Below are 27,687 nucleotides of genomic sequence, written 5' to 3'. Positions count from 1 at the left end.
GTCAGTTACATAAATACATGCATATCAATCAGTATCAGTAAATCACAGTTGAACTCCCAGAACTCCTGTCTTTGAACTAATTACCAGATGTCAGTGTGAATGCTGTGAGCAACAAAGAAAAGCCAGGAACACACATGAACATTTTTGTCCACATAATGAAACTCCCCATATTGTTGTGTAACTGGATTCTTCACTTCAAAACTTTCACGATGGACAGCCGTTCTCTTCCAAGTCAAATATCCTACCATGTCTTATTCCTCCCTGTGTCTCTGTGGCCATCAGGGATGGAACACAGCAAGTGCTTAATACACATGAAGGAAAAATGAAAGGGAGAGCGGGGAGCGGGTGGAGGGGGAGGATCCGTGTGCTCCGTGTGAGAGGGGCCAATGATCTGCCTCCATTAAAGACTCTCCGGCTTGCTTTCCAAATGACTCCTCATGCCCCTGCACCTCGGTCTCTCCTGTCCCTGCAGGGCCTTGCACATTCTCTCATAAATTTCTGGCGCCCCTCCCTCCCGTTTCACTCTCCTCTGAACCTTACACCCCTCGTGCTCTCTATGCTTAACCACATGGACACCCCATGCTGCCAGCTAAGTATTCCTGGAGCACTCACTGTATGCCAGGCGCTGTTTCAGGCACACAAGAAATAGCAACAAACAAAACAAAGTTTACCCCTTTACCGTCTACCTCCCCCTGGATCTGAGTGTAAATTTTACAAAAGCAGGCTCCTCCTCATAACTGTGTTCCCACCCCAATGAATACTTGCTGAATGAGTAAATGAATCCAAACTTCAACGCCAATTACACGAAACTCCTCCTGACTCTCTGTCCAGGAGAGGGAACCCCCTCTCAGCTCCGTCCTCCCTACAGGACTCCAGTACTGCCTGAATGGTTGCCTTTCAGAGCTTACAAGCTCCTAACTAGGTTGCAAGCCCCCAAGGCAGACAACAGGCCCAAAGCTCTTTTATCTTCATGGATCCCAAGCCCAGTGCTTCAGAAATAGGTATTTGTTAATTTCCTGAGGGCAGAAATGAAAATCTTTAAGTAACAGCCACTAGTGATTCTCAAGAGACCACGGAGGGAAGAGGTAATCAGAAGCGCTCGCTCTGTCCGTCAGCCTATCAGCCGAGAAAGGCCATGATGCCCGGCAGTTCAGTGCCTCGGCCACCCACTTGACCAGAAAACACACCTGTTTGACCTGCAATTCACTGGGGGCTTTAGACTAAGGACATTCTAGTGCTTCTGCTCCAGCTCATTAACTTAAAAAATAAGGACAAGCTCCGGAGCAAGGATTAATGTTTGCCTTGACCTGGCTGCTTTATGTTTAAGTGCTCCCAGTCCAGCTCGAATACATAAAGCACACTGGGGCTGTCACCTAGGCAACCGGAGTACACACGGCCTTTTCCATTAACAGGGACACCAGTTAACACAGCTCTGTTAACAGGACTGGGTCGTAGCCCACTGACAAATGTTAACAGCTACAAAGGTGTGACAAGCTCTCATAGCTTATTGCTTGGCAAAAATTAATGGTGGGAGAAATGAGAGAATGTTGCACGTTTTAAAAGTGAGAAGAGCACCCCAAAATTTACTACTTCATTTAAAACCTCCCCAAACCATGATTCTGTGGCTTCCATTCAATTCAGATCATTACCCTTAACACAACCAGGGATAATGGTAAGTCCAGGGCAGGGAGGGTGATGAGGCAGAGACAAAGGCTAAGAAAACCCCAGTTTATCAATAAAAGAGTATTATGAAGAAAATGTAACAACACTTAGAAATTATAAGTGAAGTCACCAGAAAATACCACTATATATTTGCCTTGATCACAATTATGTAAAACAGGCATAAATATGGGCAGTTACTAAAAGAAAAGGGAAACTAAAAAGTACATTATTTGTTAGGGCATAGGCCCAGGATGGGGATTATTTTTAAAAAAATTATTTTCTTTTCTTTTTTTTTTAAAATATATTTTATTGATTTTTTACAGAGAGGAAGGGAGAGAGATAGAGAGTTAGAAACATCGATGAGAGAGAAACATCGACCAGCTGCCTCCTGCACATCTCCTACTGGGGATGTGCCTGCAACCCAGGTACATGCCCTTGACCGGAATCGAACCTGGGACCCTTCAGTCCGAAGGCCGACGCTCTATCCACTGAGCCAAACCGGTTCTGGCAAAAAATTATTTTCTTACATGTCCATATAGTGTTATTACAATGTCGTTATAATTTTTAAGTAACATTTTTCTTCAAAGAGCTCAGGAAGTATAGACCATTCTCCCACATGCTTGGAGTGTCAGTAGGTATTAGCCTTAATCTTCCAAATTTAGGCTTTCGCTAGCTTTGATTTTGGGGCAAATTTCTTAATCTCTCCAAGCCCCAGTTGGGAATTTAATAGCTAATACTTTAGAAACTGTCCATGAACAAGCTGTTGACAAACTCTACCAGTTGTTTGACTCACTGGGTTACAGAAGGGAGGGCTGCAAGGTGTTCCTTCCAGCTGACTCACACGCCACCCTGGGACAATCGCAAGCCATCACTGCTGCCCAGAGCGTGTGGACAAGGAAAGGCCAGAGCCCATACAGACGCGGACTCACCCCCTTGTTCGGCCTTCTACGAACCCTGTGACTTGGCGTGGTTACTTTACCTGAGCCTCATTTTTCTTATCTGTAAAATGGGGTGAGGAGAAAAGAATGCACAGGGTCTGTGACAATGCCTGGCACAGGGTGTGTGTCCTGTCAATGTGCTCTTCCCGATGTCTGAGCCAAATGAGCAAGTTGTAACTTCTTGTGTAAGAAATGATCATTCAAATGTCAAGAAGAGCCCGGCCGGTGTGGCTCAGTGGTTGAGTGTCGACCTATGAACCAGGAGGTTACGGTTCGATTCCCAGTCAGGACACATGCCCGGGCTGTAGGCTGCATCCCCAGTGTGGGGCGTGCAGGAGGCAGCGATCAATGATTCTCTCTCATCATTGACATTTCTATTTCTCTCTCTCCCTCTCCCTTCCTCTCTCAAATTAATAAAAATACACTTTAAAAAATGTCAAGAATAGGAAATGTTTCTTGGAAAAACGTATCCTTATTTTAATCTTTCATCCCTTCTTCCTCCAGCCAGCGCTGGTGACTGGAACCAGGGATACGTAGTATTGAAATCTTCCTTTCCTCCCCGTCCACCAAACACCCAAAATACAGCCCTGGGCGCAGGATGAGAGGCGGGGCTCTGCCGCACGGGTGGGCAGCCGAGGAGCAGCCTGAGGAGAAGGTGCTGGGAAAACTCAGCCGGTCAGCAGGTCACTGACTGCCGGGCCCACAACCACTGCGGGGAGCAGTGCGTGCAGCACACGTGTCCCGCCTGCCCACTGTGCCGGGCAGCGTGCCCAGCACCGCCTGGGAGGGCTGAGTGACCGCACAGGAGTGCTTATTGCTGAACTCAAGGAGCTGCTGGCAGCATAGTGAAGAGCCCCCGCATCGCCCACTGCTCAAGCTAAACCAGGAGCCACCTGCTGACCCTGCCAGCTTGTCCGCCCTTCAGCCTGTCCACTCCACCTCCACCCCGCCCATCTCCATGGCAGCACCCACCCAGGCCCACCTCAGCTGCCTTCCCCAGGGACTGTCTGCTGCTCCAACACACTCTCCCCCAAGTGAGGTCATGCCCCCACCTGCTTAGCAGCCTCCAATGGACTCATGCCCAGCTCAGAACCAAACCCTAACTCCTACCCGACTGAGTCCCCATCAGCCTCTCCAGTTTGGTCCAGGGCCTCCTGCCCTTGCTCACACCCTCCAGACACGCTGGGCTTCCCTCTTTCACTCCAACATGGCTCCTGTCACAGTGCCCGATGCTGGGCAGGTGCTGAGGACTGGGCTCTGAGCGAAGGCCGGAGAGGAAGTGGGAGGATTCGAACCCTGCAGACACAACCCCAGCAGCACTTCTGGTGAATGAGGAAGAAAAGAAGCTACTTAAACTTGACTACCATCCCGTCACACTCACCAAAACAACAAGGAAAAAAGTGCCAAATGAAAGAGAAGAGAGATCTATTAAACAAGGGGCATGCCCACAACCGCAAGGCACAGCTGAGCAGCATGCCTGCCAGCTACTGTCACTGAGGCACGTGGCATCTGAGAGCTGGGGGGGGGGCAGCAGATTTCCCCTCAAGTGAGAGTCACAGCCCTGAAAACACATCCAACTCCCCTGTGGGAGTGTGGCTGGGCCCTGCAGAAGTGGGGATCATGACAAAGAGACCCAATCCCAACAGCACAGACAGCAGGGAGGGGAGCGGATGCAGTCACCGGCTGGCTGCCAGGCAACTTCTAGCGTCTGAGACCCCAGGCCCACTCCAGAAGGCGGCTGGAGGAGACATGGAGGTGTACAGAGAGTGAGCGACCACAGAATTGCCATTGCTCACGGGACAGATGCTGTCGTAGACTCTCCTACCGCTCACCCGGCCCTGGTGAGCACCGGGCAGTTGTGGGAGACATTCTCCCAGGGAGCTCAGAGTGTGGTGCCAGATGCCCTGGGTGCCAATCCCAGCTCCGCCCCTGGGCAACTTCCCTAACACTCTCTGCCGTCAATTCCTCATCTGGAAGGTGGGCATTCTCACGGAATCGACTCCCAAGAGTTGCTGGGAGTATTGAGTGCGTTTATGTTCAGAGTGGAGTCTGCCACATGTGTAGACATTCGTTATTGTTTCTGTTATTATTACTGTTATTATTATCATCATCTCTTCTCCCACATCATTCCTCTGCCTTTTCTACCAGTCAAGTTGCCCTTCAAGATGACAGGCAGCAGAGAGACCTCAAACATGCTGGCACTCCAGGCGTGCAGCGCCCAGACATGCCAGCACTCCAGGCATGCAGCGCCCAGCGACCTCGGTTAGCAAGCCACTAGATGAGAAAACCCAGATACCAGAAAAGGAACTGAAACACAGACATGGAGAAAACAGGGAGCAAAGAATGGAGGTGAAACCCTAGTTCCATTCATTTGTTTATTTAATCCTCATGAGAGGGTATGGTTTTTATTGCCTTTTAGAGAGAGGAAGGGAGAGAGAGGTTTATTGTTTGCCTCCCATATGTGCCCCAAACAGGGATCCATCCTAGGTATGTGCTCTGACCTGGAATGAACCTGCAACCTTTTGGTGTAAGGGATGATACTCCAACCCACTGAGCCAGGGCTCCTAGTTCCATTTAAATAGAAACGAAGTAACTGAGGCACTATGGCCATTAGTCAGAATACAAATGCTACAAAACTGGATGACATAACCAAACAGAATTGGGAGCTGTAAGGAGGGGAGGGGAAAGTGTATGGGTGCTAACTCCCTCTCTTCCACAGCCAAGACATTGGCTGAAGTTGAAGCCCACAATTGAAATAGAAAGTGGCTGTGACCTCTTCATGTTTTATATTTCTTACTTGTAGTCATACATTTTAGGAATGGGTATCACTTATAATATTCACAGCAATTCCTTTGGTTTCATCTGTTTTTTTTCAATCAATATCAAATGAAAAAACCAATATTTTTATGTACAACTAGAGGCCTGATGCACAAAATTCATGCAAGAGTAGGCCTTCCTTCCCCCCGATGCTGGCACCAGCTTCCCTCGCAGTCCTGGCTTCATCCTGAAGGATATCTGGTCTAATTAGCATATTACACTTTTATTATTATGGGTAGGTCCTGCTTTTTTACTATTTTTACCTGTCCCTGTATCACTGTCTGTGCGCAGTCCCCCTTCATTTCTGCTCTTTGCACAGAAGCACGGACGGTGTGACAATGCTCAACAGAGGCCTACGACGGCTTTTTCTGGGGTGGTGATATTCTGGGTAATATTTTTCAAATTGGATTTTGTACTTCTTTGCAGTCTTGGGATTTTTTATAACAAACACATTTCCTTTTTTATAAGGCCACGTTTAAAGAAACATATTTATATGTGTTGAGCCCAATATTCCCACACTTACTTACACCCCGAGCCTCTTTTTCCCTCTGTTGGTGCATTACCCTCACCAGTCAGCCCTGTAGGGCCCACGGAAGGGCCTGCTCCCCGGTGGAGACAGGCTGCCATTCCGGGCAGGACGCAGGCTGGGCCAAACACTGCCTCGCCCTCCCCGAGCCCAGTGGCACTGGCATTTCAGAATGGAGGGCACAGAGTTTGGTCAGGGCACAGGCATCGTTCCCTGGGTGAAGTTCACTGACCGCCACTGTGGTCAACTGCGTGTACCCAGCCCAAATCGACATGTCATCTTCAACAGGTGATACCAAGGGCCCTTGAAGGCAAGAAGAATACATAAGCTTGGTTGAGAGCTACTATTAATTTTTCTAACTTTTCTCTCACAAAAATACAAGTTTCCTAAACTCTAGTCTGTGCTACATTCTATTTGCCCCCTCTCCTATTTCACAGCCTCCTGGTACCATTCCTCTTCCAGCTTAGGGTGTCCTCGAAGGCTTGAGTCTGGGGTCAGGCCAGCTGGCCTCCCTGCACCTCAGTGACCTCAGCTGTGAAAGGTGCTGACAATGGGCCCTCCTCACAGGGCTGTGGGTGAAACGAGGCAGTGCGTGTAATGAGGTGTCCGGCGTGTGGCTAACAGTTAGTAGGCGGGAGCGAGAGCTAACATCGCGCCAGCGGCTGCGTGCAGGCACTGCCGCCCATTCAGGGCGTACTGCGAGCCTAGTGAAATGTAGCCTCACCACCAAAGGACAGGGCTGCTCCGGAGTCTGTGCCTAAAGAGCCATCACTTGCTTATCTGGCTTCCCCGCTTTCTTCAGCACACCACCATCGACCAGTTCAATAAGGGACACAGGGAACGCATCTGCATTTATATATTAACTGTCCCCAACGGTTCTCCCTGGCCATTAGGTTTGGTGCTAGAGAAAGTCATGAACAAGTCTGATCTCTTGATTCCACTTCTCCTGCTCATTCTTTTCCAACCTTGCGTGTGGCCTGGCTGGTCTTCCATTTGCTGAACTGGAAGATTGTCAGAAGCGCTTTGCTGGTGTATCTCACTCAGTTGTGTCACTTGCCAAAGATACCACTGTGTCTCCATCCCTCTGTGTAGCCCTACAGTCAGCAAATATTTCCTGGGATGACGCTATTCTCGATCGTCCTGACCACCAGTGGGAAACACTTTACGGGGCCTCCTGTTGTCTGGAGATCCCAAGGCCTTGCCCTCCCCTGGCAATCCTTGTCCATTGGCCCATCGCAGGCGTGTGGTGAGGCAGGGAGGAGCAGCGGGGTGACCTTTCCTATTCCCATTCCTATCGGGAAGGAGTGGCTTTGCCCGTGGACGCCCTACGGCTTCCGGACCCCGCAGGTGAGGCTTGTTATGCTATAAAATAGGTTAGTCAAGGAGTTTTTGGAGAAAAAAAGAGGCAAACAGGGTGTGACACTCACTTCCTTTTGAAAGCTAAGTGCTGGGAGGTGGGCAGCGCATGGCAGCTATTGTAGGAGCATGAATGGGTTTGACAGAGAGGCTGTCGCTAGACTAGGGGCTGAGTCCAGAAGGGCCGCCCAAGTCAGGAGGCCCACAGGGGACCCGGCCTCTACAGCAAGGTGCAGTGCTCACGGTGTTCTCATGCTCAACCCGGGTTAGGGGTTTGCTCTTCGCTGGATGTGCTGCCTGCTGGGTTGGTGGCCCAGGGCCTGTGGGTAACGCCTATCACCAAAAAGTAGCCTGAGGACAAAGCAAGAGCAAAGGCTCTGGGATTATGCCCAAATCATTACAGAGTTGTAAAAATGTACATTTGGGAAGACAATGAAAATAGAAAACTATTTGTAAATGCCTGATGTGTTCATCATAGTTGAAAAAGAAAAGAGAATGAAAGTATTGAAATAAGAACACTGGGCAATAGCCCCCAGGAACTCTTGCTAAACTAGCCATTTTTATGCTACGTTACCATTTATGTGAATTGGATTCGTTCTCCCTGAGTGTGTGACACCAGGTGGATGTCCGAGATCTCACAGTAGTCAAAAGTAAACAAGTGCAACACAGTTCTGTGGAATGTGGCTGGTCTCCAACACTAATAAGATCTTGGCCAAACTCATGTATTGCTGGCTCTTCCAAAATTATCCACAGTGTCTTGCTGTTTTAATTGTGTATGATTTCTTGTCAACAGTACAAGGCAGGTCACAGAATCCTTTACTCATGTCCCCCAAGCTCAGGGAAATCTTGGCGCCATCATTAGACCCAGCTCCTGGCAGTACAGTCATCTCGCATGAGGATGGCCGGTGGGCACCTGGCCAGTTGAGTTGAAGTTGAGGGCTCTATGTCAGGTTCAGATCTTGTAAGGGGAATTAGCTTTACTCAAATGTTGGCACTGGGCAAGCCTGAGCACAAAATGCCTGGGAGGCATGGATGTTGGGTGCTTCCAGTTCCCAGAGACAAGGTTGCTTTATAACCTAATGGGCCGATGGGCAGCTCCACGGGCCTTTAGGCAATCAGTTAGCAAAGAAGTATCTGAAACAGTGCGTACAAAATACTCCTGCTCACTGCGCAAAATCAGCCTATAGCTCCTAGTCTTCCTGTGAAATGGAGGCAAGATGACTTACTTGCCGAAAAAGTGACCCTGGACTGTCCAACTGCAAGGCCTATGGGTCAAGCTAGATGCCTGACAAGCCAGGAAAGCCCAAGCTCACGTGGGCTACGTGCTGCCCAAACTGCATTTACTGTCCACGCAGCCAAGGGGTTTCACTGCAGGTGAACAAAAGCCATCACTGAATTCTAGAGCCTCAAAAGAATAACAGCCAAGATGTATCACTGCACCAACAAAGTGGGAAACCAAAGCAAGACAATGCCGAGACCAGTGGGGCAGAGTGATGGGCGAAGCCTCAAAAAAAAACACACAAAAAAACCCCAACCCAGGAGCCTCAGTGGTCAGCCTCGGAGACCAGCTTGTCAAGCCAGGTCAGCAGCACCATCCACATGAAGCAGATCATTTAAAACCAGAGGCGGGGTTCCCAAAGTTCAAGGGCCCGGGCTTGTCCTTGTTCCTTCATCCATCCATCCATTCATTCACTCATCACTCATGTCTTCTCCTGCACCACACTCTCCTGATTTCTTCCCTGGTCTCTGCCCTGGACCCACTTCCCCTTGCTGTCCTCTGAGTGCCTGTGTCCAGGGCTCGGGCCTCAGTCCACTCAATCCCTGAGTGACCTCATGGCCAGTCCCACAGCCCTACGACCCGTCAATGTTCAGGCGGTGCCAACATTTATGTCCCTAGCTCTCATCTCTCTTTCGACTCCAAACTGGTATATTCAATTTAATTCACTTAAAGGAGGAATTTAAAAGACAAGCAACCAACAAAGCACCAGAGCAACCACAAAAGCTTCTCAGATTGAGCAGGAAATGTGCGCAGGTATCACCCTTGGTCTGAATTGTGTGGCTGTGCAGTGCACAGCCTGAGCGCTTGTGGCAAGGCCTGCATGGTGTTTTAGTGTTTCATATGTGCGAGCACCGTCTCTGCTTATGGACACAGCCACAGGTGTTTAATAGGTTGTGTTCCAAAACCCTTTTGGTAAACTAATATTCTGTGTCTTGGGAATTTTTTTTTTTAAAGAATGACTTGGCCATAAGATTCTCTAGCTTTTTCCCAAATTCTCCCTTCCTTTTCGTTGCTGCTGCCACCAGCCTAGTTCAGGCTCTCGAGGCCTCAGTGATTTCATTCCCAGCACATAATCTCCTGCTCCCCTGCCTGCCCCACTCCGGTCACACCTTCTCACTGCAGCTCCACTGGCCTTCCTCAAAGTCCTTCCCATCAAGACTGCTCGGAAAGCTCAGCGGTTCCCTTCTGCCTGTGGAACTTAATGGAATCATAGACCACCAGGCCGGGCAGGCTAAGCCCGGGGCTGCTGAGCCCAGGTCATCCTGGGCATGGCAGTGTTGGACACTTTGGGGCACTGACCGAGTTGAAGCCCCCATCTGAGGTTTGACTGCCCTCTGTCGCATTCCCACCAGTCTCCAGTGATGGCGAACCAGTTACTTGCTAAGCAATGAGATCGTCTTTGGGCGTCCAGACGATGCACTGGTTCTAGCTCTACCCTCTGGAGCCACAGGGCACAAGCCCGTTCCTGTCCTCTCCACAGCGACTCTCACAATTGACACAGCTAACCTGCCTCCAGTGCCCTTTTCTCATTTCCAGGCTTGTCATCCCCATGCCTTCCCTGACCCGATGTCCTTTCACCGGGACTCAGCTGACCTGCTTTAGAGTGTGGCTCTCAGGGACAACCCATAGGTTCCATGTGGTCTGACGGGCCACCGTGGGCAGGATTACCCTCTCTTTCTTGCTACAATCTCTACCTCTCTGAGTAGAGTCCAGACTAAGATCACAGGAGCTAGTTTATTTGACCGACACCTCGTGGGTGAAATTCCTATGACCTCTCCAGAGTGAAGGTGAAATTCAGTTTGTGCATATGAGGCAGTGCACGCACACACTTTGTAACCAGACGGAGTGGGTCCAAATCTCACCTCTGCCACTGACTACTGAGTGTCCTTGGACAAGTTACTTAACCTCTCTGTGTCTCATCTCTATGTCTATAAAATAGAAATAATAATTGTAGAGCTTATGTGGATCTGGTACAGATTAAATGTATGTATATAATGTATCTCTATCTATAGGTATAGCCTAGAATAGAACAGCGCCTCACTAAGTGTTGTTATTATTATTGTTCTACCAAAAGGCCTATTGTGAGAACATCAACTGTAGTAAAAGCAGAAATTTTACCTTGTTTAGTTTATTTTTTGTAACCATTTATTTTTATCTTCTTTTTAAAGCTTAAAAATAACAAAATTCTTCTCTCTGGAAAGAGAACCAAGCCCTGTTTTCTCCAATATAAATAGTGGCTACAATGTGCTGCAAAAATCTCAGAATGGCTCCTGGTTCTCTAGGAAATAATCAAGTTACATTTTATAATTTAGAAGTGATTCAAAGTTTATGCTTTGAACCCTCATTTTGGACAAAATATGTACTTGCAAAGATGTAAGGGCAGGAAACAAATGGACAACTCCCCTGACATTTAAAAACAGCCCCCAATGCTCACAGCGGACCACTGTGGACAGCTATTTACATCCCAGACCTAGACACCACGTGCTGGGAGCTGGGGCGCAGCACCCACTTCAGGGGGGATTTCTCTCCCAAAGGCCCTGAGCCGCACGGGGACCCAGGTCCTTGGGGCACGTAGAGACGGGCTGTCCACATTCATCGGAACCTCACTAAGACTCGGAGGCTTGGGGGAAATAATACTCTCATTTTATTTGACATTGAATTGAAAGATGAATATAAGGTACCAAGAGGCAAAATTAGAATTAGAGTCAATTCAAGTTTTGATCTTGGAAAAAATGTACCTGGGCATTATTTTAAATTATCTGCGTGACACAAATGATCCTAAGTGTTTTTATCTCCAAGTGTCTAATTCCAATTTACACTGTGCCAGATATGTAAAATCTGTCACCGTTACGCATTTGAAAATATCATATCTGCCGGAAACCAATCATCTGGAGTGGCAATGGCATTCCCCCAAACCTGAAAAGGGATGATTGTTGGCTGCTAAAAGTGCATCTTAATCTACATGTTATTGCCTCCTACTGGCCAAACACCTGAACAGCCATAGGCTAATTCCCCCATTCTGACAATGCTTGTGTGTACCCTTTGAAGTGTATATTTCTGCCTCGCCTCAGGACAAATTGTGTTAATAAAAAGCATAGGGTCCTGGGACGAGGAGACCTGAGACCTTAGAACTTAGAACTTAGCTCCCTCAGCTAGGCTCCTCTGACCCCCAAATGCCTTTCAAAATTATGCTTCGTCTCTGGACTCCTATTTAGTCTACACACAGCCTTCTCCAGATTGCTGAACCCTTCTTGATGCTGGGACAAGAACCCCGGCACATATCCAAGTGTGGTTTATTCTCTTTTGTAACTTGAGACCTACTCTCCAAATCCTCTTTGGTCTAAGAACTGTAAGGAAATTAGAAACTTGAAAATTTGCCTCTCCTTACCTGACGTTGGCTCAATAGTAAAGGCCGGATGAGACTGAATCACAGCAACACGGAACTCAAAATCTACAGGGCAGCTGCACTGCAAAGGAATAACGTATCTTTTGCTGCAAAAAAAAGAAAAATAGAAAATATCAGCAATCTTAGCAGTTCCCTTCCGCCTACGGAACTGAATAGAATTCAGGCCACCAGGCAGGGTGGGCTAGTACCGTGATCTCCAAACTCCACTCTGAGATGTCTACATCAGAATGACCGGCGGTGCTGGGGGGGAAATGAGGCACAGAGGGGTTAAGTAACTTGTCCGAGGACACTCAACAGTAGGTGGCGGAGCTGAGATTTGGACCCCCAGAGAGTATGTGTGCACTGCCTTCTTCTACAGGACACCAGACCCTTCCCATGCTGCTCAGCACAAGTGACCCTGGGCAGTGTTCAACATAGAACTAGCTCTTTCGGTTGCAAAGAATCGAGACTCAATGTATAATAAACAACTACAACAATGACAACAGTCAACACCAGAACAATAATTCCTGGGGGCCAGCCTGCTCCACATTTCCCAGACAGCAACGGTTCTAATCCCGCGTGGTAGTACTATGATCTACCTTACAGACGAGGAAACTTACAGACGAGGAAACAGGCACAACAGAGAATAAATGTCCTGCTCACGGTGACACGTCTACAGGAGGCAACCAATCACTGTGTTTCTCTCATATCGATATTTCTCCCTGTCTTTCCCTCTCTCTTCCACTCTCTCTAAGAATCAATAGAAAAACATCCTCAGATGAAGATTAAAAAAAAAATAAGAGAATGATTCCTTATTTTGAATAAAACCCAACCCAAAGCTTTAAAATACTAGACTTATGGGCCTGGCCAGGTGGCTCAGTTGGTTGGAGCGTCATCCTGAACACCAAAAGGTTTCGGGTTTGATTCCCAGTAGGGGCACATACCTAGATTTCAGGTTTAATCCCTGATTGGGGCGTATACAAGGAGGCAACTGATCAATGTTTCTCTCTCACATTGGTGACTCTCTCTCCCTCCCCTCTTCTCTCTAAAATCAATAAACATATCTTCAGGTGAGGATTTAAATACAAACAAAAAACAAAATTAAACTTATGATCATGTACACATTTTGTGCATATTAGAAGAGAGCATAAATTTGCCTTATAGTAAGTAAATATCATAAAATAATTTAATATAAATTCAAATTTCTTTCTTGTCCCTTCCCTAAATAAACGCTAGCAGTGGAATCAGGGGTGGCTCATTGGAAACAGAGGGCCAGACATCCCTTTAGTTGCTAGTTAATGATATAGCACCAGACGATGCTCAACCAACTGAGCCACCCTGCTGGGCTGCTTATCTCATTTTCAAAGACACAATTTCACTGGCATTGGAGCCTCATAGTAGACTCATGGATCCTTAACGATACAGGCAAATAAAAACACAGATTTACATAAAGAAACGTTCACATAACAGGCACTTAATTACATTTACACCCAGGGAATTTACCACCAGTCTCATCTTAGACCAGTGATGGCGAACCTTTTGAGCTCGGTGTGTCAGCATTTTGAAAAACCCTAACTTAACTCTGGTGCCGTGTCACATATAGAAATTTTTTGATATTTGCAACCATAGTAAAGCAAAGACTTATATTTTTGATATTTATATATTTAAATGCCATTTAACAAAGAAAAATCAACCAAAAAAATGCGTTCATGTGTCACCTCTGACACACTTATCATAGGTTCGCCACCACTGTCTTAGACTAAGCTCAGACCAATACTAGAGGCAGAGACCAAAGAAGAGTTGGGGTCAGGGAGGCGTAAGGTTTCTCTTTTGCTGGCCGTTGACTCCCTTCTTGCTCTTGGTTTAATTCCTTCCCAAACTTTAGTTAGCCCTCCACATTGGTGCAACCACCCCCACTCCCAGCCCCGCATGCCCCAGTGGTGTAGGCTGGAATGCTGCTGCAAACCTGGGGAACCAGCGGAATCAAATGAGGTCCCCTCCGTGTGCTTGTGAAAAAGTGAAGGCATTTCTCCGGAGACTGGAAAGGAACGAAAGGAAATGGGTTCAGGAAAAGGAACAAGCGACCAGGGATGCACTCTGCATTTGCGGAAATACTATATACCCTATTTATGTATTTCAAAAACACTTTAAAAAATTGTGGCAAAACGTACATAAAAGGTTTACCATTTTCACCATTTTTAAGCGGCATTAAGCACATTCGCATTGTTTTGCAACCATCACCACCATCCATCCATAGGACTTTTTCCACCTTGTAAAACTGAAACTCTGTTCCCATGAAACAGTAACTTTCCATTCCCCCCTCCCTCCGGGACCTGGCAACCAGCCTTGAATTTGACTGCTCTAGGTAGCTCACATCAGTGGAATGATACAGCATAAAATACCGTTTACAACTACCTTCACTTAAACATATGTATATGAATAATTCATTTAATAGAAACTAACACCTTACAACTCACCAGAGTTGCAGATGATGTGGGGTGAGGTGTGGAATCAGGGGCTGCTCATTGGAAACAGCAGGGCCCGCGGCCAGAGAGCAGGGAGGTCTGGCATCAGCGAGAAAGTCGCCTTAGAGGGGACGGCGGGGGAAAGCCTCCTGCAGACTGATTTCATTTTCATTGAGGAAAACATAGCATTTATTCAGAGAAGATAAGAATACACTAAAACTACTGGTAGCTTTGGCACCTTTTAAAACCGAGGGTCGGAGGAACCACATGCTAACTGCATTCAATCAGACTTCCTTGGAGCTAAATGACCTGTAATGATATTTGGCCTGAAACAGCCCGCAGGCAACAGCTGCCAGCCTGTGGCTTACCCACCAGCAATTATTAGAACAAAGAGGTCACATGGCAGTGGAATAGGAAACGCATGTTTAAAGCAAAGCAACTTAAACTCAAATACCTTGGGGTTTAAAATTGTAGTATATAAGACTTTTTAGTGAGAAAATTTGGGCATTTGTAAGAGAAAGCAACTATTTAAGAAAAAAGTCACAATGCAATTGAATGGTTGCTTGTTACTCTATTCTAAATATTATGACACCATTAAATAATCACATTCCTGAATTCATATGAACAGTGTGTGTGTGTGTGTGCCCGCGCAGATATCACAAGCCTGTGACATTGGGCATCAGAGCAGAAGCAGCAGTGACCAGATGTGGCCGCCTGTACAGTACTTGGTATGAGGTTAGACAGCATGTAAACCAAGCAAGGAGGAGGAGTGCCCCGAAAACACTTTCACTTGAGGGTGTCTCTCCAAGACCAACAATCACCCACAATTTCTTTTTAAAATATATTTTATTGATTTTTTACAGAAAGGAAGGAAGAGGGATAGAGAGTTAGAAACATCCATGAGAGAGAAACATCGATCAGCTGCCTCCTGCACACTCCCCACCGGGTATGTGCCCGCAACCAAGGTACATGCCCTTGATCGGAATCAAACCTGGGACCCTTGAGTCCCCAGGCTGATGCTCTATCCACTGAGCCAAACAGGTTAGGGCCACCCACAATTTCTGCCTTTGCTTCTTCTAGGAATGTGCTTTGGGTAAACACTGAAATTCCTTGTTATATTCTTAAATATTGAATTGAGAATTAATTCATGGCTATATTTTATAATAATATTTTAAAGTTCCTTACTGCTTTATACCATAATACTTAGTTTCATAGAAACCACAAATGTATATGCTTTTGAAATTAATGAATCAGTCCAAGAACTTATACAAAGACTAGAAGACCCGAAACAAGAAAAATCCTCCATGTTTAATTACTGTCCTGGACACACTTTCATTTGCTCTAGATGATGACCATAAATCTGTGCTTCCCACTGTATGGGAGAACATATTTGGCAAAGATACATCTGATAAAGGGTTAATATCCAAAATATATAAGGACTCATCCAACTTAACAAAAGGAAGACAAACAATCCAATAAAATAATGGGCAAAGGTCCTAAATAGACACTTCTCCAAAGTGGACATACAGATGGCCAAGAGACATATGAAAAAATGCTCAAAGTCACTGAGCATCAGAGAGATGCAAATTAAAATGACAATGAGGTATCACCCTACACCTGTCAGAATGGCTACCATCAACAAATCAACAAATGACAAGTGCTGGTGAGGATGCGGAGAAAAGGGAACCCTAGTGCACTGCTGGTGGGAATGCAGACTGGTGCAGCCATTATGGAAAACAGTATGGAGTTTCCTCAAAAAATTAAATATGGAATTTCCATTTGACCCAGTGATCCCACTTCTAGGAATATATCCTAAGAAACCCGAAACACCAATCAGAAAGAATGTATGAACCCCTACGTACATAGCAGTGTTATTTACAATAGCTAAGATCTGAAAACAGCCCAAGTGCTCATCAGTAGACGAGTGGATAAAAAAGCTGTGGTACATGTATACCATGGAATACTATGCAGCAGTAAAAAAGAAGGATCTCTTACCCTTTGAGACAGCATGGAGGGACCTGGAGAGTATCATGCTAAGCAAAATAAGCCAGTCAGAGAAAGTCAAGTATCACATGATCTCACTCATATGCGGAATGAACAAAATACTAGTAAACTGATGAAAAAAATAGATTCAGAGACATAGAAACATGGAACAGACTGTGGAACCTCAGAGGGAAGGGGGAGGGTGGGTAGGAAGTGATCAGACAAAGAACTTGTATGCATATATGCATAACCCGTGGACACAGATAACTGGGTGGTGAAAGCCTGGGGCAGGGGGCAGGGGCGGGCTAGAAGGAGCCAATGGGGGAAGACGGCGGACACGTGTAATACTTTCAACAATAAAGATTTTTTTTAATGAAGTAAAAAAATAATAAATGAAGAGTGAAGCACATAAGCCCTCTAATTATTATAGATCCTTGCGATTTAGGGGTTGGATAATTTTCTTTTCCTGCTAAAATTTAGAAAAAAAGACAGGGTCAAGATGAGTAACTCGATCGATACTAGGTCAGCAAAGGGATATTAAATCAAAGACATTTTAACTACAAAATATGGGAGAATTTTTCATGCAGTAAAAATTCAGGCTATTGTGAGTTAACAGTGATGTTTTATCTGAATAGAAATTTCAAAGCAATTTTAAAATGTAAGTTCACTACTGCTTAATAACCCAAGTAGGGGCTGAAGTAAAAAACAAGTTTTTTGATTAGTTCAGCTCATCCTTGTCAGAATGTTTTCATGAAATGCTGCTTCAAATCCACTTTGAGTTTAGGACACAGGAGACCTTAGCATGAGTAAGAAGCGTATTTCCCTTGGTGAGCTGAGAAATGTGAATTCCTTCTCTGAGCAGGCTTCTAATATCCTTCTGAAGGTCAATGTTATCTTCTTCTCCTGACACCCTCGTCCTAAGCCAGTCACAGCTGGCTCTCAGGGCCCCCGCGGAGCCCGTACTGGCGCAGTGCAGACAGGACCTGCTGCTCCAGCTGGGCCAACTGCTCGCATCAATCTTGCCCTCCCAGGGCTGGTGTAAGTTCCCATCCCCCACGGCTCCATTTGGACATCCCATTCTGACCGTGGTTATTCCCACACTTTCTAAAATCAGACACAGTCTCACCACTTAAGGAAAAGCATCCTTTGGTAAACTCTTTAAATTAATGATGGGAAAGTTCCAGAGACTAAAATATCCTGGCTTTGAATGGAGCCGCGGGGACCTTCTCTGTTAGCGTTGTGGATGTGGCCTGTGGTCTGCGGAGCATCTGCAGCCCTGAGATGCGCACACGGTTCCACTTGCTGTGAGAGCAGCGTGGCTGCCCTGCCCGTGGGACCAGGTTTCAGAGTAGAAACGGGAAAGTGAGGGGAACCCAGGGAGCACCCCGCTGACTTCACATCAGCTCGTCTGCAGCACATGTGAACCAGCTGGCCAGGGCAGTCAGCTTGTAGCAAAGGAGGGTCAGGTGATGACTCATGGAGAGAACACCGGCCAACTGCCTGGATCTGCTCTCACCAGTTATTTGGTGGCAGGTCGACTCTGCGGGAGAAACCACAGAGCATCATAAATTCACACAAGTCTTTCCAGGACCATGGGAAGGGAAAGATGAAATTTCAGTACCTAACATGAGCATGTTCTTGTTTCCTTGTGTGTAGAGAAAGGGTAAGATTGTACTTTATCCATGGAGCTTTCTGAGAAACGAAGCGATGACAAACTTTAACCCACTATGATGGCTAGGTTCACCCAGTTATAAAGCATAACTTCCACTCACAGGAGAAAGAGAGAGAGAGAGAGAGAGAGAGAGAGAGACAGCCGGACGTCCTCTGCACCAGTGCTTGATTTTGGGACATTGGACAGAAACTGGAATGCAACTTTCTGTTATTTACAGAAGCTGTCAGAATTCATCTCACTAGAGTGTAAGCCACCCAGGCTGTTTATAGGTAGCTGGCAAATGTCCACATGGAAAAGGTACAAGCACCAAACCCAGACAATGAAAATGTCACTGATGAATATACACAAGTCCACTTCATGACCTTGTGGAAATGTACTGGTGCCACCCAGGCCTCAGGGAGGCTCTGCCCAGACAACACAGCCTCAGTGTAAGAAAGCAAACTTAGTGGTGCTAAATGCAAACCCTACAACTTCTGGCCATTTTGTCCAAATCAATTCTAGATGCAAAGAGAAATATATCCTTCTGAATTTTCCTTCTGCTGAATTTGTGCTCTCCCTTCACCTTTGTCCTTCTCCATAATGTGCAGTATGTTTTCTTTAGCTGGAGATGGTTGGAATGGGGTGGGAGGTGGAGGTGGAACAAAATATAGGGGGGACATATGGTGATGGAGAAAATAATTAAATAAAAAATTATAAATAAAACAAAAGGCTCTCCTTTCATACACACACACACACACACACACACACACACATATATGAACTTTCATACATTTCATACATTTTTAAGAATAAAAAATGGTGCAGTCACTTCGGACAGTAGTTCAGCATCTCCTCAAAATGTTAAACACAGAATTATCACATAAGCTAGCAATCTCACATATTTGCATAAAAACATATATACAGAAGATGACCTCATACTGTATATAGAAAACCCTAAATATTCCACAAAAAACTACTAGAACTGATAAATAAATTCAGTAAAGTAGCAGGATACAAATTAAATATCCAGAAATTAGTTGCATTTCTATACACCAATAATAAACTATCAGAAAGGGAAACTAAGAAACAATCCCATTTACAATTGCTTCAAAAATAAAATAAAATACCTAGGAAAAAATTTAACCAAGAAGGTAAAAGGCCTGTACTTTGAAAATTATAAGACATTGGAGAAAGAAATTGAAGAAGATACAAATAAATGGAAGCATATACCCTGCTCATGGAAAAGAAGAAGTAACATCAGTAAAATGTCCATAATATCGAAGGCAACCTATAAATTCAATGCAATTCCTATCAAAAAATAAATGTCATGTTTCACAGAACTAGAACAAATAATCTTAAAATTTATATGGAACCACAAAAGACCCTGAACAGCAATAGCAATCTTGAGAAAGAAGAATAAAGTTGGAGGTATCATGCTACCTGATATCAAACAACATTATAAGATTATAGTCATCAAAACAGCCTAGATCAATGGAATAGAATAGAGAGGCCACAAATAAACCCATGCTTACACGGCCAATTAATATTTGATTCAGGGAGTAAGAACATACAATGGAGTAATGACAGTCTTTTCAATAAATGGTGTGGGAAAACTGTATGGATATATGCAAAAATATGAAAGTAGACCACTTTCTCACACTATATACAAAAATAAACTCAAAATGGATTGAAGACTTAAATGTAAGACTTGAAACCATATAACTCCTAGAAGAAAACATAGGCAGTAAAATCTCAAATATGTCTCTTAGTAATATGTTTTTGATATATCTCATTGGGCAAGGGAAACAAAAGAAAAATAAACAAATGGTAAGACATCAAACTAAAAAGTTTTTCACAGCAAAGGAAACCATCAACAAAATAAAAAGGTAAACAATTAAAAACAAAACTAAAGGAAAAAACAACCCACTGAATGGGAGAATATATTCACCAATAATACAACTAATAAGGTGTTAATATTCAAAATTTATAAAGAACTCATACAACTCAATATCAAAAAAACAAACAATATAATAAAAATCGACAGAGGACCTGAGTAGGCACTTCCCCAAGGAGGACATATAGATGGCCAATAGACACAGAAAAAGATGCTCACCATCACTAATCATCATAGAAATGCAAATTAGAACCACAGTAACGTATCACCCCACACTTGTCAGAATGGCCAGCATTAATAAGTCAATAACCAACAAGTGTCAGCAAGGATGTGGAGAAAAATGAACCCTCATGCAGTGCTGGTGGGAATGCAGACTGGTGCAGCCACTGTGGAAAGCAGTATGGAGGTTTCTCAAAAAATTAAAAATGGAACTGCCTTATGACCCAGCAATTCCACTTTTGAATATATATCTGAAGAAACACAAAATAGTAATTTGAAAAAATTACATGCAGCCCTATGTTCATTGCAGTGTTATTTACAATAGCCAAGATATGGAAACAACCCAAGTGTACATCAATAGACAATTGGATAAAAACATAGTGGTTCATATATATACGATGGAATATTACTCAGCCATAAAAAGAATGAAATCTTACCATTTACGACAGCATGAATGGACCTAGAGAGTATTATGCTAAATGAAATAAGTCAGCCAGAGAAAGACATATGCCATATGATTTCACTTACTAGTATATGCAGAATTTAAAGAACAATCTAGATGAACAAATAAAGCAGGCTCATAAATATGGAGAATAGACTGATGGTTGTCAGAGGGAAGGGCATGTGGGGAACTGGGTGAAAAAAGTGACGGGATTGAGAAGTACAGATTGGCAGTTAAATATGAAATAGTCATGGAGATGTAAAGTACAGCAAAGGAAATATAGTCAATAATATTTCAATAACTATGTATGATGCCAGATGGGTACTGGAAATATCAAGAGAAACACTTTGTAAAATATATGATTGTCTAACCACTATGCTGTACACCTGAAACTAATACAAAATTGTACTTAAGACCCAGAGTCATAGAAGCATGAACAGACTGTTGAACCTCAGAGGGAAGGCAGAGGAGGGTGGTGGGAAGAGATCAAACAATGAACTTGTATGCATATATGCATAAACTATGGACATAGACAATGGTGTGGTGAGGGCCTGGGGGTGGCGGTGGGATGGGAGTGGTTTGGAAAAGGTTAATGGGAGAAAAAGGAGGACCTATGTCAGTAATGGCGAACCTTTTGAGCTTGGCGTGTCAGCATTTTGAAAAACCCTAACTTAACTCTGGTGCCGTGTCACATATAGAAATTTTTTGATATTTGCAACCATAGTAAAACAAAGACTTATATTTTTGATATTTATTTTATATATTTAAATGCCATTTAACAAAGAAAAATCAACCAAAAAAATGAGTTCGCGTGTCACCTCTGACACTCGTGTCATAGGTTTGCCATCACTGACCTATGTAATACTTTCAACAATAAAGATTTAAAAAACACAAAAGATAATATTTCATGTAAACTGTAATTGAAAAAAGCATGCACACAAATGTTCACAATAGGAATTCAAAGTAGCCAAAACTAGTAACAACCCAATGTCCATCAACTGATGAATGGATAAATAAAATGTAGTCCATTCACGCAATGGAATGTTATTCAGCAATGAAAAGGAATGCAGTACTGATACATGTTATAAGTGGGATAAACCTTGAAAACCTTATGCCAAATAAAAGAAGTCAGTCACAAAAGACCACATAAGGAAGTGTCCAGAATAGACAACTTATGGAGATAGAGAGTAAATCAGAATTTGCCAGAGGCTGAGAAATTTGGAGGGAAAATAAGGAATGGGTGTGGGGTTTCTCTTGAGGGTGATGAAAATGTTCTAAAATTGATGATGGTGATAGTTGCAGATACAAAAACTGTTGCCTTGTACATTTTAAATTAGTAAATTTTATGATATGTAGATTATTTCAACCAAACTGTTCCTAAAATATAAAAGCCAAGAGAGAGAAACTGCTCATCCATCCTAGACCTGCAGCCACACCCTCATCTCAGTCCCTGTTCAGTGCCCTGTGGAACTGCCGTTGGGCCATTAGCTTGTGCAGTTCCTGGCAGGTTGTTTTGGGGGCCTCCACGTCCCCATCTGCCATAAGCCCACCTTCAACTTGACCACCAGCCTTTGCAACTAGAATTTATATTGTCTACCTTTGTTACTGTGTGAGCCAAACTGGCTGGGTCTCGTTTGTGCATTCTTTAGGTAAAATTCTCTTTGGTGGTGGTGGTGGTGATGATGATGATGATGATGATGATGATGACGGATGGCTAATACAAATCACTAACTATATGCTTAGCAGTGTTTTTACTACTATATATTAAAAACTTGCTCTAGTCGATTTGACTCAGTGGATAAAGCAGGGGTGGGCAAACTTTTTGACTCGAGGGCCACAATGGGTTCTTAAACTGGACCAGAGGGCCGGAACAAAAGCATGGATGGAGTGTTTGTGTGAACTAATATAAATTCAAAGTAAACATCATTACATAAAAGGGTAAGGTCTTTTTTTTTTTTCAGTTTTATTCATTTCAAATGGGCCGGATCTGGCCCGCGGGCCGTAGTTTGGCCACGGCTGGGATAAAGCATCGGCCTGCAGACTGAAGGGTCATGGGCTCGATTCCCATCAAGGGCACATACCTCGGTTGCAGGCGCGATCCCTTACATGGGAGGCAACAAATCAATGTCTCTCTCTCACATTGATGTTTCTCTCTCTGTCTCTCCCTTTCCCCATTCTCTCTAAAAATCAATGGAAAAATACCCTCGGATAAGGATTAACAAATTTTTTTAATATTAAAAACTTTTTTTAAAGAATATATTCTATTGATTTTTTTCAGAGAGGAAGGGAGAGAGATAGAGTTAGAAACATCGATGAGAGAGAAACACCGATCAGCTGCCTCCTGCACATCTCCTACTGGGGATGTGCCCGCAACCCAGGTACATGCCCTTGATCGGAATCAAACCTGGGACCCTTCAGTCCGCAGGCCGACGCTCTATCCACTGAGCCAAACCGGTTTCGGCAATATTAAAAACTTTTAACTATTCTTGCTAAAGTTCTATTTTAACTCAATCCCCAGAACAATTCTACAAGGTAGTTATGCTTATCAATTGCCAGGAACCAATTCCAGCATGTCATAATTTTAAGAGTTTCATCGAAAGGTTGATGAAACTTGGGGACTCAACAGGGTTGAGTGACACATGTAGTCACCTGTTGGGAGTGGCTAAAGGCATTTCCCCAAACCTGAATAGGAAACTGATTGTGGCTGCCAGGCAGTTAAAGGGCATCTTAATCTACATGTTATTGCCTCCTACTGGCCAAACACCTGAACAGCCGTAGGCTATTCCCCAAACTGACAATGCTTCTGTACCCTTTGAAACCTTACCCTTTGAGGTGTATTATCTCCACCTTGCCTTAGGACAAATTGTGTTAATAAAAGCAAGGGTCCTAGACAAGGAGGGAGTCTTCAGTTCCTTTAGCTGAAGGTCCTCTGACCCCCAATGCCTTTCAAAATTATATCTCCGGATTCTTTATTAGTCCCTGGATTCCTATGTCATCTACACACAGCCTTTTACAGATTCCTGATCCCTTCTTGATGCTGGGACAAGAACCCCGGCAATGAATTGCATTTTAAAGATGAGGATTCTGAGAGGCACAGAGAGGTTGCCATTTTTCAGGGTCACACAGCCATCATGAAGTAGAGCCTGCATTGGAATCCAGGCAGAACGATTCCAGAACCTTAGGGGTCTATGCGTTAAACACAACACTGTATTTCCTTGTCTCCTTTTCAGTTTCCTTATTGAAAGTCCTTGTGGGCCAGGCAGGTAGCAAAAATGAGTGAAGAGGGCTCAGTGTGAGGTGATAGGGAGTGGTGGGGAGTGTGGCGAGCTGGCCAAGGCACTGCCCTCTAAGAGGTGCTTCTTTTCCATCCCAGCTGAACTGACGGTGATCGTCCAGGAATGTGGGCCCAGAATTGCTGGATTTTCCTTTCTTATATGTAGAAACCTAAAATGTGATGTGAAATCTTTTGGTTTTTAAATGTTGGCAGCTAACTCAAATGTTTTTTAAAAATAAAACATTGGGACCGCATCCATGTGGATCAAACCAAGCAGGTCAATAGTTTAATTAAATCAGAAGCCACAAATTGGAAGCCAGCAGGCCAAAATCAGAATGGATGGATGAATGAATGAGTAAATAAATGAATGAATGATGAAGCAATGACAGGGTAAGTGTTATAAAGTAGTCTTTAATGGACAAGATTTGAAGATTTGATAGACCAGTTCTTCATTCTCTTCCAACAACCTAAAAATTCCTGGAAAATCACCCTGGGCTTTCGGCTTTCCATGGAGGAGGTACGAGGGGTTGAAAAAGGGGTTACGAGGGGTGTAGAATGAGCCAGGGGCCAAACTGAAAGCAGCCGGCATCCCATCTATTGAAGACAATGACAATAGACGGTAAAGCTGAAGGAGGTGCTGAGTGGAGCTGCCCTCTTGTCGGTGGGGCAGGTAGAAATGGGGAAGGTTGGACTCAGAAGTTGCTGAGCAGCTGGGACAAGCTTAGAGAAGCAGGGTTGAGAGGCACATCTGTCTCTGGTCCCACAGCCTGTACTCACAAACAGCCTCTGAAGAAGTCATTCTTGTGCATATGGGGGTAAGGGCCTCATGCTGAGGCAGAGGAAGAGCAGGAGCTGACAGCACTAGAGGGAGCAGGCTCCATGGGCCACACGGTGAGGAAACACTGCAGGAACAAATGTGAGAGCAGCAAGCGTGGAGACCACAGTCAGACAAAGATCACAGACGAGATGATCGCTGCTGCTTATGCTTCTAACAGTGGCTTGTAGGGAGGAGTGTTTTATCGCTGATAATATTTAAGTTGGTGCGTGGAGACATTCAAAAGCAGAATGACTTCTAGTAGGTTCTGTTGTCTTAAATTTTTTCTACAGACAATCAACTCTCATAGCTCTCATGTGGGCAGGACCACTCCCACCACCCCTCCTTGGTGTGACCTAGTGTGAGTTCTGGAGGCTGCCCAGGCCTCCTTCCCTGTCCTGGGGAGGGAAGGCAGCCTAGTGATGGTTCACCTAGTGCATACCAGCCCTGCATTCTCCAATCCTGATAAAATCTACCAGGACATTATCACCTCTGCCAGGCAACAGCTTATATCAGCTCAACTGTTCATGGAACCCATATCATCACTCCATGTAAGTACAATACCAGAGCTAGATGAAGCCGGATGGAGTGCTGATAAGTGGATGTGTAAGTCCAAGATCAGCCTGCTTGCTGAAGATGTGTAGTGAATGCTGTTGGCACGCTCCTTCACCAGCTGGGGCACCCATCACCCAGCTCTAGGAGTGCTGTGGCTGATGACTCTCACCTTGACCTTCTCCAGAGAAGTACCCTTGGCTGGGGGCTGGGAACCCCATCCATATCCTTCACTCCTTTATGGGTTATGCCTTAATAAATCATGTGCAATGAATCCTTATTTCTGCTTCTCAGAAACCTGACCTAAGGACCTAAGCTACATTTAAATATTTGTAATCATTGCTTTTGTTTCCTTTAAATAATCATTTTATTTTCAATTACAGTTGATACATGAAATTATATTAGTTTCAGGCATATAACCCCGTCATTAGACATTATATAACTAAGTGATCATCCCAATAAATATAGTATCCATCTGATACCATCTCTGATTTGATTCTCCAAACCTCTGATTTGATCCTCTGCTTCATCTACTTCACTGTTGATTTCCTATAGTGTATTCTTCAATTTTAACTCATTATTTTTTATATTCTCTATCTCCATTTTTATGTTTCCTGTATCATTGTTGAAGTTCTCACTAAGTTCATCTACTCTTACCCTAAGGTCATTGAACATCCTTATAACAACTGTTTTTGAACTTTGTATCTAGTAGCTTGTCTCCATTTTTTTTTTTTTTTCTGGAGTTTTGTTCTATTCTTTCATTTGGGACATGTCTCTTTGTCTCCCCATTTTGGCTGCTTCCCTATGTTCTGTGTTAAGTAGAGCTGCTATGTCTTCTTAGCTTGTAGATTGGCCATATGTAGTAAGTATCCTGTAGGGCCTTCCTGATCATCCAAACTGGGACTCTAGGTGGACCCCTCCCCCCCCTTGTGGGTTGCATATACCTTCCTGTCATAATTGAGCCTTGATTGCTGTTGGCACCTCAATGGGAGGGATTTACCACAGGATGATAAGCTGCATGGACTGTCTAAACCACTGTGGAGGATCAACTGTGCAGGGGTTGATCCCACAGATCAGGACTTTTCAGTGGGGCTCTGGTGTCTGTTGAGTCTGCTCCTTGAGTGCATCCCTTGGTGGAGGTGGTTGGGTGGTGCTTTGATGTGGTCCAAAGCTGTTCATTGGTTGCACTAGCTCTGGGGCAGGCACAGGTGGTGCTTGGCATAGGGCCACCCAGCATGAGCTACAGAGAGATCTGCAGATGGCTGATGCTTGTGCGGGGCTTAGAGATGCCTAGCAGCAGCCAAGCTGTGAACCAAGGCTAACTGCTGCTAGGGCCAGGCCTGGGACCACTTAGCAAGAGGTACATAGCATGCCAAGGCCAGATGCTGCTTGTTTGAGAGATTTTAGGACAGTTCCCAGCATGAGCTAATACAGGCCATTTTTCTGGTAAAGCCACTGGAAACAGTTTTGGTGGGTCCATAAGTTGGGTGTGGTGGAGTCTCAGGGAATCACTCTGGCAGGCGAATAGTGTAAGCCAGGTATGGCACTCATAGGCCAGCTTGGTGAGGGGAAGGCTCAGAAAAGGAACAATGGCCTCTGTCAGCCCTTCTGTCTGGGAGAAAGTTGCCCCTCAGCTTTTGCCCTGATGCCAGACAATTCAGTTACTCCCTGTACATCCTTGGTGACTTGTGAGCTGCTGCCCCAGCACTGGAGTTCAGAACAAGTGAGTCTGGTAAGTTTATGTGCCAGCCCTTTAAGAGAAATGCCTGGGATGCCAGCATCCCTCTGTATCACTCAGCCACTATCACCCTGGTTTTTATAGCCAGAAGTTATGAAGACTTCTCTTCCTGGCACTGGAATCCAAGGATAGAGGTTCTGGTGTAGAGCTTGTACCCCTCGCTCCTCAGGGGGGACCTCTGCAGTCAAGATATCCCTCCCAATTTTTATTTACCATATGTGGGAGTGGGACCAGCCTGTCTTTGCCCCTCTTACCAGTCTTGATGTGGCTTCTTTATATCCTTAGTTATAGGACTTCTGTTCATCTAGATTTCAGGCGGTTCTGAATGAGGGCTGTTCTATAGTTTAGTTGTGATTCTGATGTGGTCATAGGAGGATTCAAGTACTGCATTCACTTGTGCCATCATCTTGACCAGAACCCCCCTCATTGCTTATTTTTGAGGTGTCCAGGCACTCCCGGTGCTCTGCTGTCTTGTGCCTGGCTCACCACAGCAGTCCTACCCATCCTCCTTCACTTCTCTGCATGGGGCATCAAATGAGGTTTCTACAGGGTAGCCATGATCATGCCATTTCTCTGCTTAAGTCTTTCGCTGACAGCCTCAGGGGACAAGCTACACATCCCTGTAGAGCCTATCTTGCTCAGCCCTCTTTCTATTTCCCCTGCCACAGCTCTTGCAACCCATGTCCAGTCAC

The 27,687-nt window shown here is 44.9% G+C and overlaps 1 protein-coding gene across 3 annotated transcripts in view; it reads right to left on the bottom strand.

Annotated features, from left to right (window-relative positions):
* The window catches only part of CFAP221 (cilia and flagella associated protein 221), an 89,564-nt gene that overhangs the window by 43,486 nt on the left and 18,391 nt on the right, over positions 1-27,687 (bottom strand). For all 3 annotated transcript variants that reach the window (XR_011472442.1, XM_070423135.1, XM_070423136.1), the window contains exon 7: positions 11,967-12,070. Coding sequence is in view for 2 of the 3 variants with exons in the window: in XM_070423135.1 (XP_070279236.1) it covers positions 11,967-12,070 (104 nt within the window). In the remaining variant the exon portion in view is untranslated. The remainder of the gene's footprint in view (positions 1-11,966; positions 12,071-27,687) is intronic.

This window comes from Myotis yumanensis, unplaced genomic scaffold (assembly GCF_028538775.1).
Source record: "Myotis yumanensis isolate MYYU_CA2020_CCGP unplaced genomic scaffold, mMyoYum1.0.hap1 SCAF_8, whole genome shotgun sequence".
NCBI classification, from domain to species: domain Eukaryota; kingdom Metazoa; phylum Chordata; class Mammalia; order Chiroptera; family Vespertilionidae; genus Myotis; species Myotis yumanensis.
Note: the sequence above shows the minus strand (reverse complement) of the source record. Positions and strands in the feature narration are given on the sequence as shown.